Raw genomic sequence first — 18,259 nt, 5'->3', positions numbered from 1 at the left:
AGATATTGGCGCCAATATTTTTTGTAAATATATGAAAACATTCTAAAACCTATACAAATTTGTTATCCCCCTGATCATATTGACCCAAAGAATAAAGTAGTCATGAAATTTGTGGCGCACAGTGAAAGCCGTAAAATCCAAGAAAATGGTGCAAATGCGTTTTTTAACCAATTTCACTGCATTTGGAATTTTTTCCCAGTACACGGCGTGGAATATTAAATACCATCACTATAGTGCAAATTGTTACGCAGAAAACAAGCCCAAACAGAGCTCTTTGCGTTATAAGTTATAGATTTTTGATTGTGGGGAATGAAAAATAAAAATGAAAAAACAAAAAAGGGCCAGGTCTTTAAAGGTTTAAGTGAATGGAAAGGTTGGACTACAATTACAAGGTTTAGCCCTAAGGAACTCTCAGGAACCTGAGAACATGCTGATAGTTTTTGTGTCCAAGATCTGTTGACAGAGGTCTATTTACAGCAATAATTGTATGTATACAGTAATACATTTATTATTTGTCTTTCAGAGCATACAATGGCCACACCACTAGAAGATGTTGGCAAACAGGTAGGAAAAGAGATTAAGTTTTATTATTGAAAATCATTATTTTAAAAAAAATTGATTTTGTGCTTTACAATCTGAATACCGTATATCCTCGTGTATACGCAGTTTTATAAGAGTTTTTCAACACAACAAATGTCAATTAAAAAAACCGCATATACTCACCCTCCGACGGCCCCGATGCTCAACGCGGCTCCACAGTGTCGGCACGGGTCCTCTTCTGTCTTCCCCGCGGCTTCTCTTTTTTTCTTCGGTTTTCTGTAACACCCGACAGACACACGGCCATGTTATCATACTATGACGTCAGCAGCGGCCGCATCATGTTCTGCATCGGCCGGCAGAGCACATGGCCATGTCTCTGCCGGCTGTTACAGAGAGAAGAGGAGCTGTGCGGAAGACATCAGGGAGCTGCGCTGAGCATCGGGGCCACAGGAGGGTGAGTATATAAGGTGGGTTTTTTTTTTTTTTTTAGTGTGTTTTTTTTTTTTTTTTTGCTGGCTGTATACTACAGGGGGCAGGGTGGGCTGGCTGCATTCTACAGGGGGCAGGGTGGGCTGGCTGTATACCACAGGGGGCTGGGTGGGCCGGCTGTATACTGCAGGGGGCTGGGTGGGCCGGCTGTATACCGCAGGGGGCTGGGTGGGCCGGCTGTATACTGCAGGGGGCTGGGTGGGCCGGCTGTATTCTATAGGGGGCTGGGTGGGCCGGCTGTATACTGCAGGGGGCTGGGTGGGCCGGCTGTATACTGCAGGGGGCTGGGTGGGCCGGCTGTATTCTACAGGGGGCTGGATGGGCCGGCTGTATACTGCAGGGGGCTTGGTGGGCCGGCTGTATTCTACAGGGGGCTGGGTGGGCCGTCTGTATACTACAGGGGGCTGGGTGGGCCGGCTTTATACTACAGGGGGCTGGGTGGGCCGGCTGTATACTACAGGGGGCAGGATGGGCCGGCCGTATACTGCTGGGGGGCTGGCCGTATACTACATGGGGGCAGGCTGGCTGTATACTACATGGGGGCAGGCTGGCTGTATACTACATGGGGGCAGGCTGGCTGTATACTACATGGGGGCAGGCTGGCTGTTTACTACTGGGCGCTTGCTGGCTGTATACTGGGAGACTGTGACCAATGCATTTCCCACCCTCAGCTTATACTCTAGTCAATAGATTTTCCCAGTTTTTGGTGGTAAAATTAGGGGTCTCTGCTTATACTCGGGTCAGCTTATACTCAAGCATATACAGTATGTGAAAATTCGCAAAAGCAATTTTTCTTCATACTTTAATATTGGATCCTTCTTTGTTGACGTGGCGGATGTGAATGTTTTGTCTATATTAAAAAAAAAATTAAAAAAAGTCAAGAAGTTTTCTCATGTTGGACATCCTTGTCTTATTGATGCATGTTTCATATTCAGGACCCCCACTTCGTGGGGAAGTGTTGTTGGATCAGGTTCTGTGGGGGGTATAATGGAAGGATTGGGGGAATTGAACTTTAAAGCCTAGTTTGTTTACTCAACTGTTTTTAGATACATGTTATATACATAGACCAATTATTTTGGATATATATATATTATGACTGGAAGTGCTGAGGGAGACAGTCTAAAAGTCTGTGACGTTGTAGCACAAAGGTGCCCTGGTAATACCCCCAGGAGCTCTTCTCAAACTTATATCTATTAGTATGAGTTGATTTTTGAAGGAAGGAGACCATGGATAATAAATATTACCTTAGTCACAGTGCCTAGATATATGAGTGTTCTTGGTTTCTCATGCTTGATTTTGATGCTTGATTTCCTTTCCTTGATTTCCAAGAGGTTGTCCAGGATATGAAAACTACTTTCTTTTAGTAATGTCTCATGCACACAATCTGGTCACTTTTATTTCCCATTGACCGTGAACAGTCCATAACAGAACCCTTTCTTAAAAATGTTTTCTCTCCATAGAAGTTAACCCCTAAGCGCACCACGACGTTATACTACGTCCCCGGGGCTAGATGCTTAGCGCACCGGGAGGTAGTATAACGTCCAGCTTCTGGGACCGGCTCACGAACTGAGCCGGTACCAGAAGCAGCGGCTGTCAGCTGTCTATCACAGCTGACACCGCGCTGTAACACCCGCGATCGGAGCCGACTCCGATCGCGGGTGTTAACCCCTTACACGCCGCGGTCAAGCATGACCGCGGCGTGTAAGGGTGTTCCTGCTGTGGATCGGATCCCCCGTGCCGCTTACCGGGGGATCCGATCCTCTTCCGGGCAGCTCCGAGGACTGGCATGTGCCCTGGAGCTGCCCGGTCTCCATGGCAGCCAGATCCCTTCCGGGTCTGACTGCAAACTGTCTGAGCATGCGCAAGCTTGCTCAGACAGTTTACACTGCTCTACAATAAAATAGTATTGTAGAGCAGTGTATTGGACTTAAACCAGTGATCACAGCATCACTGGTTTAAGTTCAAGTATGTATAAGTAAAAACATGCAAAAACACTTAACACTACACATTATAAAAAATAAATACATAAAATATAAGCCCCTAAAATGTCACTTTCCCATAAAAAATAATAATAAAGTATAAAAAGCATAAAAACACAAAAAAAAACCTGCATATTTGGTATTGCCGCGTCCGTAACAATCTGCATAATAAAACAGAATTGTTACTGGACCCGCACGGTAAACGCCGGAGGAAAAAAACGCAAAAAACGTTCCGAAAAAAGATAATTTTTAATTAATACCCTATAAAAAATGCTCTAAAAAGTGATTTAAAAAATGTTATGCACTCTAAAATAAGCCCACTAAAAAGAACAACTGTTCTCGCAAAAAATAAGCCCCTAACAAGATTTGTCAGCCAAAAAATAAAAAAGTTATGCATATAAAAAGATGGTGATGCTAAAATGAATAAGATTTTCTCCAAATTAGTTTTTATTCAGTACAATTGAATAAAATACACAAAACCCCCACATATTTGGTATCGCTGCGTCCGTAACAATCTGTATAATAAAACAGAATCGTTATTAGATCCGCAAAGTGAACCCCGTAAAAAACAACCTAAAAAAACTCTCTCTGAAAAAGATGATTTTTTTATTAATGCCCTTTAAAAATGCTCTAAAAAAAGTGATTTAAAAAAGTTACGCAATCTAAAATAAGACCACTAAAAAGAGCAATCATTCTTGCATAAAATAAGCCCTTAAGCCCCTTCCACACTGGCGTTTTTCACGCGCGAGTTCTGCGCGTGCTTTTGACGCGCAGAACTCGCATTGCACTCTGTCCCATTGTATTCAATGGGTCTTTCTTCATTAGCGTAGGTTTTAACGCGCGTGCTTGCGTTCGTTTTCACGCGCGTCAAAATCGCAGCATGCTCTACTTTTGCGGGTCACGCGCGTTTTTCACGCCCCATTCAAGTCTATGGAGATGCATCAAGAACGCATTGCACTCGCAATCATTGCAAGTGCAATGCGAGTGCAATGCGTTTTAAACGTAAGGGTTGCTAGGTGACCAGAATAACATTATTTCCCCTGCTGGCGATCGAGCATTTAATTAAAAAAACACAATGAAGAACAGTGAAGAATAGAATAAAAACATTGAACACAGTGAACACAGTGAACACAGGATCATTTAAGATAAAAACACAGTGCAGAACACAGTGCAGAATAGATTACAGATGTTCGGCACATCTGCTTACTTGTCGGGAGATACACGCGGAACGGTGCGGCCAAAATAGCATGTGAAGAACAATATATATGTGTGAAGAACACATTGCAGATGTATTTAAACATCTGCAATGTGTTCTTCACACACATATATATTGTTCTTCACATGCTATTTTGGGCGCACCGTTCCGTGCGCATCTCCCGACAAGTAAGCAGATGTGCCGAACATCTGTAATCTATTCTGCACTGTGTTCTGCACTGTGTTTTTATCTTAAATGATCCTGTGTTCACTGTGTTCAATGTTTTTATTCTATTCTTCACTGTTCTTCACATCTGCTAATATACGCGCGGAACAGTGAAGAATAGATCGCAGATGTTTGCAACTTATCAGAAGACATTATTTTTCAATTAAATAACACATTTTAATCCCAAACCATGGTCCCTTTGAAAAATGCTCGAGTCTCCCATTGAATCGCGCGTGAAAAATGCGCCGAAAACGCAAAACAACGCTAACAACACGCGCGTGAAAAACGCAAAAACGCTAATTACTCCAAGGAAAAATGGAACAAAAACGCAGGCAAAAACGTCAGTTTTTCACGCATTGCACCCTGACGTGAAACGCAACGCTAGTGTGGAAGGGGCCTTAAACAGATTTGTGAGGTGAAAAATAAAAAAGTTATACATATGAAAGACGGTGATGCTAAAATTAACAACAATTTTGCCAAATTACTTTTTATTCAGTAAAAATGGTAAAGAATTAAAAATATATATAAATGAAGTATTTTCATAATCGTGGCGACCCATAGAATAAAAATAATATACTATTTTTATGGTATGGTTAACGGCCAAAAAAAAAACACATAAAAATTTTCCTAAAAATTGATGATTTTCATTTCCTCCAACAAAGAGTTAATTAAATCTCACCAATTAGCTATAGAGGCTCCAAAATTATGTATTAGAAAAGTGCATCTCATGTGGCAAAAGAAATAAGCCCCTATAGATCCTCAATAAAAAAAAGAAAAAAATTATAGCCTGTACAATGTGACATAGCAAATCTGATTTGGATGGCGCCTCCTTCCCTTCTATGCCCGGCCGTGCGCCCATACAGCAGGTTACCAGCACATATGGGGTATCCGTGTACTCGGGATAAATTGGGTATCAAACTTTGTGGAGCCTTTTTTCATTTAATCCATTATAAATGTTTAATTTTCCACCCAAAATGAGTGTATTGTGAAAAAAATATTACAATTTGCAGACTCCACCTCCATTTTGTTTTAACCCCTATAAAACACGTAAAGGGTTAACAAACTTCTTAAAAGTGGTTTTTCATACGTTGAGGGGTGTAGTTTCCACAATGGGGTAATTTATGAGTCTAGCTATTATTTAGGCCTCTCAGTGTCAATTAGAAGTTGAGCAGGTCCATCTAAGTACGGGTTTTGGCAATTTTACAAAAAATGTGAAAAATGGCACCCAAATTCTGAGCCTCATAACATTCTAGTAAAATATGTGGAATCTTAAAAAACCATGCCAACATAAAGCAGACATTTGGGAAATGTAAGTTATGAATTTATTTGGGTGCTTTGACTATCTGCATCAAAAGTAGAGAATTTAGAACGTTGAAAATAAAGAATTTTTCAAAATTTTTGCCAAATTTAGTTTTTTTTCATAACTAAACGCAAAAGATATCATCCAAATTTTTAAACTAATTTGAAGTACAATGTGTCACGAGAAAACAATCTCAAAATCCCCTGGATATCTCATAGTGTTCCCACGCTATAACCACTTATAGTGACACAGGCCAGATTTGAAAAATGGGGCCGCGTCCTTTAGGCCAAAATAGGCTGAGTCCCCTAGGGGTTAATAGGCGTACAAAAAACATCCTACGGTGTTGTCGACCGAATATGGCCCATTTTTTGCGGTGGGTGTTTTTTTTTGTTACAGACAGTTTACGGCATTTTGTTTACATATGGGTGACACACGGCCCGTTTTTGGGGCCACAAGACTGCAACATGCATGCAGTTGTGTGCATGAGCCCTAACCAGCCTCTTCTTTCATGGACTGTGTCTAATATTAATATGACATTAATCAAGCAACACCACAGACAACTTGTGGACAGGTCTTGGCAGCCATGTTTTTCTAATCTTGGTCGACCCCTTTAACCATGCCAGTTTTTATACTGTTACTGCAGTAGTAACAAATGATAGGACAAAAGCTACATGTAATACGCCGGTCTATATTGTCTATAGCGCTTTAAATTATATAACTTTTTTATGCTGCAGATTAATTGCAGTTTATTCATTAAAAACAGAGTAAGCTTGACTATAACATGTAGTGATCTGTCTCTAGATCTGGCGTGGAGCGTTTCTCTTGGCGGATTATATCCTCTGGCAGCAGGATCTCTTCAGAGGGTGCACAGCGTTGGAGCTTGGGGCCGGCACCGGTTTCACAAGTATCATCATGGCAACAGTTGCGAAGACTGTCTACTGCACCGGTACGGTATATCATTTCATTATAATATCATCCTGTCATGCTCCGAGTGATGTGTGACCAGAGTCCACCGTAATAACAGTAATCTCTGCTACTAATCCAGGCTGACCTTGTCTGACCTACGACATTCTGTGCAAGCCTCAAATTATTACTTTAAGTGTGTCATTAAATGACAGGCTTGAAAACCATTAAAGTATTGGGGGACATTTATCAGAAGTGTCTAGGAGCAGAACTGTTCTAGTTGCCTATGGAAGCCAATCAGCGCTCATCTTACATATTCCCACAGCTGTTTATAAAATTACAGCTAAGCTATGATTGGCTTCCATGGGTAAGTAGAACACATGGGTTAATAGACACTGTTTAGTCTCCCATATTGTGTTTATGTATAGCATGGTTAAAAGCAGAAAAAACTTCATTGTACAGGAATGGACGAAGTGGGACTACTGGGTAAATAATATTAATAATAATTCTTTATTTATATAGCGCACACAGATTACGCAGCGTTGCACAAAGCATGGAAAATTGGTGCCTGTTCCTATTGGGCTCACAATCTAAACTACCTAACAGTATGTTTTTTTGGAGAGTGAGAGGAAACCGGAGGACCCGGAGGAAACCCATGCAAACATGGAGAGAACATGCAAACTCTTTGCAGATGTTGACCTGGGTGGGAATCGAACCCAGGACCCCAGCACTGCAAATTATAAGGTTATATATTTTAAAGGGGTTATGGCACAAAAAAAAATTACTTCAAAAAGCTCCAAAATAGGTTAAAATATTTCAAACAGCTATTCATAATGTTTACCCAGAATTAAAAATATTTTTTTATTTGTTATTGTGATGTGTGTTCAGCCTCTATTCTGTTCCACACAGAAGTAGATGTGGGAGGGGCCTAGCTGGGCACATGTATAGCCCTGACAGAGGCAGCTATACCAAAACTCACCTCTACGTCACCGCATGCAGAGCCTCCTTCCACCTGCTGTGTGAACTTACTGATCCCCCAGCACAGCAGGATTCTGCTATAGATGCTTTATGTCACCTACCAAGGCCCCTGGGATTTGCACCCAATGTTATTATATTTGTTGTACTGCTTTCCTTCTCTTTACTGTATGCGTGTAAATATAGATGCTTTATTTACTCGAGTATAAGCCAATGCTTCTTACTTCCGATGCTCATCTATTGTCAGTAGTGATGTAATGATGGGTCAGTGTTATCTACATAGAGGTCACTTTTCAGGGAAGGGGAGGAGACAAGCCATGACATCATTTATTATTAGTAGTGATGTAATGATAGGGCAATGGTATTATCTATGTAGAGGTCAGTGTACGGGACCACTGAGGAGATAAGCTGTGACATCATCTATTGTCATTAGTGATGTAATGATGGGTCAGTGTTATCTATATAGAGGTCATTGTACAGGGAGAAGGAGATAAGCTGTGACATCATCTATTGTCAGCAGTGATGTAATGATGGTTCAGTGTTATCTATATAGAGGTCATTGTACAGGGAGGAGGAGATAAGCTGTGACATCATCTATTGTCAGCAGTGATGTAATGATGGTTCAGTGTTATCTATATAGAGGTCATTGTACAGGGAGGAGGAGGAGATAAGCTGTGACATCATCTATTGTCAGTAGTGATGTAATGATGGGTCAGTGTTATCTATATAGAGGTCATTGTACAGGGAGGAGGAGATAAGCTGTGATATCATCTATTGTCATTAGTGATGTAATGATGGGTCAGTGTTATCTATATAAGGTCATTGTACAGGGAGGGGGAGGAGATAAGCTGTGACATCATCTATTGTCAGTAGTGATGTAATGATGGGTCAGTGTTATCTATATAGAGGTCATTATACAGGGAGGAGAAGGAGATAAGCTGTGACATCATCTATTGTCAGTAGTGATGTAATGATGGCTCAGTGTTATCTATATAGAAATCATTGTACAGGGTGGGGGAGGAGATGAGCTGTGACATCCTCTATTGTCAGTAGTGATGTAATGATGGGTTACTGTTATCTATATAGAGGTCATTGTGCAGAGAGGGGGAGGAGATAAGCTGTGACATCATCTATTGTCATTAGTGATGTAATGATGGGTCAGTGGTATTAGAGAGGTCATTATACAGGGAGATGGTCAGTATTGTTAGCTATAGCGAGGTTATTGTAGCTTTTGGCCACTTTAAGTGTAGTTTCCATCAAAAATATTATACATAGCATTACACACAGCAGATCTGATACAAGCTATATATTACATATTATTTTAAGTAATATAGGGAGTATTTTTTCAGATTTGGTTAGCATGCAATACAACCATAAACTCAGTCTTGACTATGGTCGCCAGGTCTTACTGAACACCCCCCGCACCCCGATGTGCTGCAGGAGCAGGGTCGAGGGGGAAGAAGCAAAGAGCAGCAGAGCCACAGGCTCTTCCTGTCCAGCAGCGAGTGGAGGAGAGCCGCTCCACAAACAACATCAGCATCTTGATCTGAGAGAGGAGTAGAAGCATAGTAATGTTGAGTGTTTGATATGTTAGGTGACATAGCGAGAGCTGAGTGTGTTATTAGCAATCTTATATCCATCACATGCCTCTGATCTGTCTCATTGCTCTTTTTCTAATTTCAGATATTACTAGAATGCTCAGAAGCTAAATGAAAGTGTAGCTAAACCCTGTACCCTGGTAATTTAAGCACATTGCCAGCACACAGCAACTGGAGGATGTGCTAGAGCAGCAATGGCAAACCTTTTAGAGAGCGGGTGCCCAAACTACAACCAAAAACCACTTATTCATTGAAAAGTGCCAGGACGGCAATTTAAGTAGTTATTTATTGCTACCTGTTCTACCACAACTTTTAATTATATCAGCCTCTTTAAGACTGCAATACAGTCGAAAAATGGGGGCAAATTTGGACTATCGTTGTAGTTTCTTGCCATGGTCCCCCAGTACAGGAAGAAAGATGCGACCAGCAGAAACTCTAAAGATAAACCGCCCCTTTCCACATGTTCTACCTCTTCCTGCATCCCCAAGCAATCAAGAATGTGTTGCTTTAAAATAGCACTGAGATCAACATTTCTCGAGTCTCTTGGGACTGCAGGATGATTCTTTGAGTCCTGTCTGGATGGTGAGAGACTCTGTGCTGTGTGGATGGCTTGGGTGCCCACAAATAGGGCTCTAAATGCCACCACTGGCACCCGTGCCCTAGGTTCGCCACCGCTGTGCTAGAGCATAACACATAGTAATTGGGAAGTGTCTGCTCACCTAGTGCCCACCCACAGAGCTCTATCTTACAGTGAGCAGGTTATGCAGTAATAGGAGCAAAAACATCAATATTATTATTATAAAACTGAGTCAAATTGCAAAGAGGTTAAAAACGATCTTTATCTTTTTAGCAACACTACTGGATTTAGATTTGAGGACTTTCTTTCATATCAAAGTGATTCTACCAATCCATGCAAAGCTACAGACAGTGTGAAGGTTGTTTGGTGTTCTTTGCACCAGGACTGTGAATGGATTTTTATACCAGCATTCTAACGAGACTTGAGTGTATTTCCTCATTCCTCATCATCATCCTTTTCTCAGATTTTAGCTCTTTACTAATGTACAGTGCCTCCCAAGTAGTATATGCTATAGTAGGAAAAACAAGGAGAGGACATTCCCCCAGTGGTCCGAGTCCAGCTACAATCCTGGAATATACAGTAAAGTTCTTTTCTTATGTCTTCTAATTTTTCTTTTATATGTACTCAGTACAGAGAAACTTTTCTGGAAGCATTCTTGTACTCTCTTCTCTAGGGATACAAATAATTCCGATGCTGTGCTATGTAATATATAAGACAGTTGTTTTTATGAGCAGTGGAATTGGACTATTCAGTTAAAAGCGGATGTTTCATTAAAAACTTAGAAGCTGAAAACGATTGGCCAGTTGTAGATAAATTTAATGACTACACGTTACTGCTGCCAAGCTGCACACTCAGAGCCCTGTTTTCATTTCCCTATGTGTTACCAACATTGAATAATACAAAAGTCAATTCTGCGTGGGAGCAGGAACAGCTGGGGCTCATTGAAAAAAAGACAGATAAAAAACATGGAGTATAGTGCAAATAGAAGCAAATGTTTGTTGTTTGATGGTTGCTACAAACATATGATCCCAATGTATCAACCAGTCTAGCAACGGGGAAAATATAAGCTAAAACTTGGTAGAAGATATATTACAACATATTATGAGACACAGTATTAGAAATACATATACTGAAGAAATTGATCGCTATAAATCTACTCGGTCGGAAAGAGTTATCTACTGCAAGATTGGAATTTTGTATTCGGGAATGGAGATTCCTCCACAAATGGTTAAAGATAATCTACCATTTGATTTCATGCATTATGAATCAAACATACCTTGAGAATGCTGTAGCAACCTGCAGGCACATATCTTGTTCAATCCCTGAGTTGAGTGGGATTGCACTAACATTCAGAACCTTTGGAAAGCTGGATTGCATTCACCCTGCCATTCATAGACACATCACATGAAGTTCCTGAACTGTCCAGACAGGACTAATCAACCTGAGCTGGATCACTCGTACACAGCAGCTGGGGGAATTGTGCAGGGATTGATTACTTGTGTTTGTCAGGCACAACAGTGATCTCATGATTCTCTGGAACAGTACATACTTAATGTAAGAGTAGAAGTGTTTCAACCAGGCATAGAAGCAACAGAGCCTTATCATCATAATTTTATAATTGTTTTTTCCGCAAAACCACTAAGCTGAGGGATTGAACAAGATATGTTCCTGCATCAGTGTAGCTACAACATTCTCAAAGTATGTTTGGTTCATAATTCATAAAATCAAATGGTACCTAAAGTTTTTTTGTATTAGGAACATAGTAGTATATAAAGGTACTGAGTAGGTAATGGATGGTGTCTGAGAGGTGGATTAAACTGCCCTAGGGGTGTTGTATGGGCTGTGAAACTGAATTTATTTAGAAAACCAAATTCCAACCCCTCTTTGCTTATTATACACTGATGCTATAGATGGCTTTGGTGAAATGATCCATGGGAGAACTTTTGGCTGTGAAGAAAACGAAAAACGAGTTGCCTGCGATAATAGGATAGCTTTATTAGATTTATAGTTAAAAAAAAAAAGCTTTCCTGCACTTGATTTCCTGCATTACATTGGAAATCAAAAATGGATCACTACAAACTTAAACTGAAATATGGTTATTGCTTTACTTAGTCAACTTATTGATTTCTATTCTATCCAGCCAAAGGGTTTAGGCGAATATATAGGACTGTCAAATAATACAGTTATCACTCATCTGTGCCTGCGTGACAGCTTTCCTCCAACTTAGGCTACATTCACACGAAAGTATGGGGGGACATATATACGGCATATATATACGCCACCTCAGTCTGCCCCCAGTAGTTTACAGCCTGCCCCCAGGAGTATACAGCCTGCCCCCAGGAGTATACAGCCACCCCAGCCTGCCTGCAGTAGTATACAGCCAGCCCAGCTTGCCCCCAGTAGGATACAGCCACCCCAGCCTGCCCCCTGTAGTATACAGCCACCTCAGTAGTATACAGCCACCTCAGCCTGCCCCCAGTGGTATACAGCCACCTCAGCCTGCCCCCAGTGGTATACAGCCACCTCAGCCTGCCCCCAGTGGTATACAGCCACCTCAGCCTGCCCCCAGTGGTATACAGCCACCTCAGCCTGCCCCCAGTGGTATACAGCCACCTCAGCCTGCCCCCAGTGGTATACAGCCACCTCAGCCTGCCCCCAGTGGTATACAGCCACCGCAGCCTGCCCCCAGTGGTATACAGCCACCGCAGCCTGCCCCCAGTGGTATACAGCCACCTCAGCCTGCCCCCAGTGGTATACAGCCACCTCAGCCTGCCCCCAGTGGTATACAGCCACCTCAGCCTGCCCCCAGTGGCATACAGCCACCTCAGCCTGCCCCCAGTGGCATACAGCCACCTCAGCCTGCCCCCAGTGGCATACAGCCACCTCAGCCTGCCCCCAGTGGCATACAGCCACCTCAGCCTGCCCCCAGTGGCATACAGCCACCTCAGCCTGCCCCCAGTGGCATACAGCCACCTCAGCCCGCCCCCAGTGGCATACAGCCACCGCAGCCCGCCCCCAGTGGCATACAGCCACCTCAGCCCGCCCCCAGTGGTATACAGCCACCTCAGCCCGCCCCCAGTGGTATACAGCCACCTCAGCCCGCCCCCAGTGGTATACAGCCACCTCAGCCTGCCCCCAGTGGCATACAGCCACCTCAGCCTGCCCCCAGTGGCATACAGCCACCTCAGCCTGCCCCCAGTGGCATACAGCCACCTCAGCCTGCCCCCAGTGGCATACAGCCACCTCAGCCTGCCCCCAGTGGCATACAGCCACCTCAGCCTGCCCCCAGTGGCATACAGCCACCTCAGCCTGCCCCCAGTGGCATACAGCCACCTCAGCCTGCCCCCAGTGGCATACAGCCACCTCAGCCTGCCCCCAGTGGCATACAGCCACCTCAGCCTGCCCCCAGTGGCATACAGCCACCTCAGCCTGCCCCCAGTGGCATACAGCCACCTCAGCCTGCCCCCAGTGGCATACAGCCACCTCAGCCTGCCCCCAGTGGCATACAGCCACCTCAGCCTGCCCCCAGTGGCATACAGCCACCTCAGCCTGCCCCCAGTGGCATACAGCCACCTCAGCCTGCCCCCAGTGGCATACAGCCACCTCAGCCTGCCCCCAGTGGCATACAGCCACCTCAGCCTGCCCCCAGTGGCATACAGCCACCTCAGCCTGCCCACAGTGGCATACAGCCACCTCAGCCTGCCCACAGTGGCATACAGCCACCTCAGCCTGCCCACAGTGGCATACAGCCACCTCAGCCTGCCCACAGTGGCATACAGCCACCTCAGCCTGCCCACAGTGGCATACAGCCACCTCAGCCTGCCCACAGTGGCATACAGCCACCTCAGCCTGCCCCCAGTGGTATACAGCCACCTCAGCCTGCCCACAGTGGTATACAGCCACCTCAGCCTGCCCCCAGTGGTATACAGCACAGCCCAGCATTAAAAAAAAAAAAAAAAACTTACATACTCACTCTCCGGTGGCCCCGATGTGCAGCGCTGCTCCTTCGATGTCCGCGCGGGTCCTCTTCTGGCTTCTGCGCCTGTCTTCTTTCTTCTGTAACAACGTGCTGGGCGCCGCCATTGTTCTCTCTGGCTGACGTCATACTAGGTGGGAGAGAAACATGGCGGCGCCCAGCACGATGTTACAGAAGAAAGAAGATGGACGTGGAAGCCAGAAAAGGACCCGCGCGGACATCGGGGGAGCAGCGCTGCACATCGGGGCCACAGGAGGGTGAGTATATAAGTTTATTATTTTTTAAGTATTTTTTAAGTATGTATTGACTCTTGTATTAGCCAAGGGGACGTTTTTCAGCACATTTTTTGTGCTGAAAAACTCGGCTTATACACAAATATATACGGTATATACTGTCAGTATATCAGTTATATGGTTAAGAGCAGGAGACTTTTCCAAAATGACAGGTAACATTTCTGCATCTGGTGTGACCTTTTCTTTGTGGCAGCAGATTTGGACCATGTGGCAGTACTTGACGGACTTCTCCAACGTCACATTTAATTACAACGTGCGGCTCCTTATAACATGGCTCTCTGCTTTTATAAATTGGTTTCAAGGGAAATTAAAGAGGGTTTTTAGTGTCAGGCATAATATCATGTGGGATGCATACTGTTACAAACACTAATACGCTGACCTTTATGACCTAGAGCCCTGCATGAGTGTGATCAGCTGTAATAATTGCTCATTGATATGCATGGCATGGAAGGGGCTTGTGGCACAGATTAAATGGTATTAACCGAGTTTTATATACAAAAAAGCTGCAGAGTAAAAAAAAAAGAAAAGTGTTCTGTAAAACTGCAGTGTTATTGTAAAATTATACATGATGTATTAGCCCATTCCCGACAATTGTCCTTTTTTAAATTTTTTTGCTCCCCCCCCCCTTCAAAAACCCATAACTTTTTAATTTTGCCATGTAGAGAACTGTATGAGGGCTTATTTCTGCCTAACAAATTTTACTTTCCAGTATTTAATATTCCATGATGTGTACTAGGAAGCGGGAAAAAATTCCAAATGCAGTGAAATTGATGTAAAACCGTATTTGCTAGATTTTCATGTTCACTGTACTTTAATTGTACACCCCCTACTAATGTATTGCAGGCACACTGTTAGAGATATCTAGAAATGACTGGTATTGCAGTCTCATATAGACTTTAGGCCAGGGGTTCCCATACTTTTTACTCAGGGGAACAGTTCACTATGTCTCCGATAAATGGAGAGTCGTACCATAGTAATCCATTAGAGAGGGCCCCCACTCAGTAATTTATTAGATAAGGCACCCAACTCTGTAAGCAATTAGAAAGGGCCTCTACCACCCCCAACCTCCCTTCGATAAGCCATAAGATATGGCCGTCCCCCTTCCCCAGTCTAAGTAAATGCAGCCACCCCTTACCAGTATATACAGCCTCCCCTCGTCCCAGTATATGCAGCCCCCCCATTGCAGTATATACACGTGCCCTCATCACTGTATATACAGCCGCCCAGTCTTAGTATATGTAGCCCCCCTCATCCCAGTATATGCGGCCCCCCCATCCCAGTGTATACACCTTTCCTTATCTCCGTATATAGAGCGTTTCCCCACCAGAATATACCCGCCCGTGATTATAATAATGGCTGTGGCCAATAACAAAAAATTGCTTCTATGCAGGAGGACACAGGTGGAATGTGATGTCACACTGCCTGTGTCCTCCATTCCTCCAGAGTGTACAGAGCAGCTCAGAGTAGATACTCTGTGATGCTCAGCACATCAATCGCATTTGTACAAATAAAATTGATTCTTCTGGTGGGCGATTGGGACAACCATGGGCGCCTGAATCGCTCACATTATAATTGGCCATTCTTCCACCGGGGACCGGATAAATGGCCTCAGCTGGCCACAGTTTGGGGACTCCTGCTCTAGGATGTCATGTCACTCCACAATGGCGTGACAGTGAGTAACAATCCCAGACAAAATGGCCGGCGGTTTTGCTGGTGAAGATTAAGGCTTAAAGGGATATTCCTGCAAAGAAACTTGATCTGTCTCCTCTCTCTCTTTTTCTAGGTGTCAGATACTAGTAGAATGTTCAAAAGCTAAATAAGAGTGAAGATAAACCCTGAAATCTGATAAACCTAGCACATGGTCAGCACAGGGCATCTCATAGCAGAGAGGAATCATGAAGTGTCTGCTTAGAGAGTTCCTGCCCACACTTTTACAATGACCATCATTGAGTCATAGGAGCTAAAAAAGCAATGAAACAATAAAATTGAAAAGTAAGGGGTTAAAGTGATTTTTATTGTGTAATTTATTAAGGGGATTAAATTTTGAGAACTTTCTTAATTGGGCAAACCCGCTTTAACACCTGTGATCGGTACCAAGCACCAATCATGCGGTTTGCTGCATATTGCATTAAACTCCAGATATGTTTGAAGCATTCTTAACTGTACTGTGAAGTCCTATTACATTACGTCGTTAAAGGGGTTAATACCATGGGTTATATTATGAGAAGTTTGGAAGTTTTCTTTTTTATTTGTAGAAAAACAAGGATTAAAATGGCATTTATTAGTAGTTATTTGGCAGAGGTGGGACCCCCATCACTCCCACTGATCACCTCTTTCCAGTGAGGAGACTGGTGTCAAGCAGTGAAAAGCAGATTGCTCCTTCCACAGTATTAAGGTCCTACAACCCCTTTAATGGATGTGCTGTGTGTGATTTACATAGGATCTCTCACCATGTTTCAAATTCTGAATGACATTTCTCATTTCTTTCTTCGTTGTATCCCTGATGGATTTGGCGTTATGTTCATTTTTTATCCGTATTTTCAGTTCCCAGAATTTTGGTTACATCAAATGTTATTCAACAAGACAGAAGGTCAAAGGTAGAAAGACAGGTCAAAGGGGGGGATCATGAGGAATTGTCAAACACAAGTTATTAGCAAGTCCGTATTCTCTGTTGAGCTAATGGTGGTTGAAGAGGGTGGCTCAAATATACTTGAAAGCATCAGAAATGTATTACCATATTTTTTGGACTGTAAGGCGCATCGGATTGTAAGGCGCACCATCAATAAATGCCTGCTAAAACGTTTATGTTCATATATAAGGCGCACATGATAATAAGAATGAATGACCAGCAGGTGGCAGACCTATGCACAATTCAAGGCAGCTGTTGTCATATGTAAGGCGCACTGGATTTCTGAGAAAATCAAAGGATTTTTTGTGCGCCTTACAGTCCGAAAAATACGGTACTCTCTTTACTTAAAAAAAAATGATTTAAAAAGAAAGTCAACTAACAGGGTAGACAAGGTATAAAGCCAAAGTTTGCTAGCCGAGGAGAGGCACTAAAGCACCAATACAGCCTTTCATGATTTCATAGTGTTTGTAGTTGCTAGTTCTATGTTCTGGCATCAGGACCCAGATCAGAGCTGTGCCAGGAGCAGGAGAGGACCTGCGAGCAGTACAGTACAGCTGACAAGTACTTATCACTGCTGGGTTCTCTCCTGTGCGCGCTCTGGGGCCTGACGTTGACGCATACAACCAGTGTCAGGAGTCATGGCACGGAGCGGCAGGAGAGGAACCCGAAGCAGGGAAGACTTTTCCACTGCACTCACCGCCACCCGGCCTCTTGCACCAATAATCTCTTCCATCAGTTATGTGACTGTCAGCAGGGTGCGGACCACAACTCAGGGCTTTGCAGGCTGCATTTGGCCTATCTGTGCGGCTTGTGTACTCTGATTCCCCCTTTAGTTGAGATGAATGTGTGCTGCCCTTTTTGTACATGCTCAGCAGTGAAGCTCCTCTCCTATAGATTAGAGGAATAAGGCACTGGGAAGGAATGGCCACATTTATCTCGGCACGGCTAGAGTGACTGGAGCCCTGGTAGAAAACCTCTAGATTGTTTTAGAGCATTCTCTTTGTGACAACGGCCCAGAAGGAGGTGCTGGAGAAATGTAGAAATATTTATGGCAGAGGTTGGAAAAGTGCTAGTATTAGACAGCTAGAGCGCATTAGCACTGTCCCTTTAAGAAGTTGTCAAGGCACATCTCCACACCCGTTTTTTCGTGTTTTGTACTTGCAAATGGCTTCCCAATGCCCCTGTTACATTAGTTATAAGATTGTATACAGTTAGACTACGATGCTACATTGATTAATGTGCCTGCATTGTAAATAGAATACACAAAGTATTCTGTTAAGATGAAATGTGTTGTGTTAATAGTCTTTTTTATATCCAAAATAGCTACTTTATTACTGCAGAAGTAGTCTTCAATGGCCACTCAACGCAATGGCTAGAATTAATGAAGGAGTCAGCTTCTGCATCACTGAATGACTTGGCATGTTACTCATGGCTCATCTCACCGCTTCTGTAAACATCCAAAGAAGTGAGACCAGTTATATACACAAGATGAGATGAATCATATTTTGCATAGATAGCCAGCACTAAATGGAAATTATTCAGAATAATTATGTGGGGGGGGGGGGGGGGGGGAAGCACAG

The 18,259-nt window shown here is 43.4% G+C and overlaps 1 protein-coding gene across 1 annotated transcript in view; it reads left to right on the top strand.

Annotated features, from left to right (window-relative positions):
• METTL22 (methyltransferase 22, Kin17 lysine) overlaps positions 1 to 18,259 on the top strand; it is a 151,698-nt gene that overhangs the window by 43,270 nt on the left and 90,169 nt on the right. The window contains exons 4-5 of the mRNA XM_072120770.1: positions 524 to 564; positions 6,530 to 6,674. Of these exons, the coding sequence (XP_071976871.1) occupies positions 524 to 564; positions 6,530 to 6,674 (186 nt within the window). The remainder of the gene's footprint in view (positions 1 to 523; positions 565 to 6,529; positions 6,675 to 18,259) is intronic.

This window comes from Engystomops pustulosus, chromosome 8, assembly GCF_040894005.1.
Source record: "Engystomops pustulosus chromosome 8, aEngPut4.maternal, whole genome shotgun sequence".
NCBI classification, from domain to species: domain Eukaryota; kingdom Metazoa; phylum Chordata; class Amphibia; order Anura; family Leptodactylidae; genus Engystomops; species Engystomops pustulosus.
The sequence above is the reverse complement of the archived record's forward strand: the minus strand, read 5'-3'. Positions and strand labels throughout refer to the sequence as shown.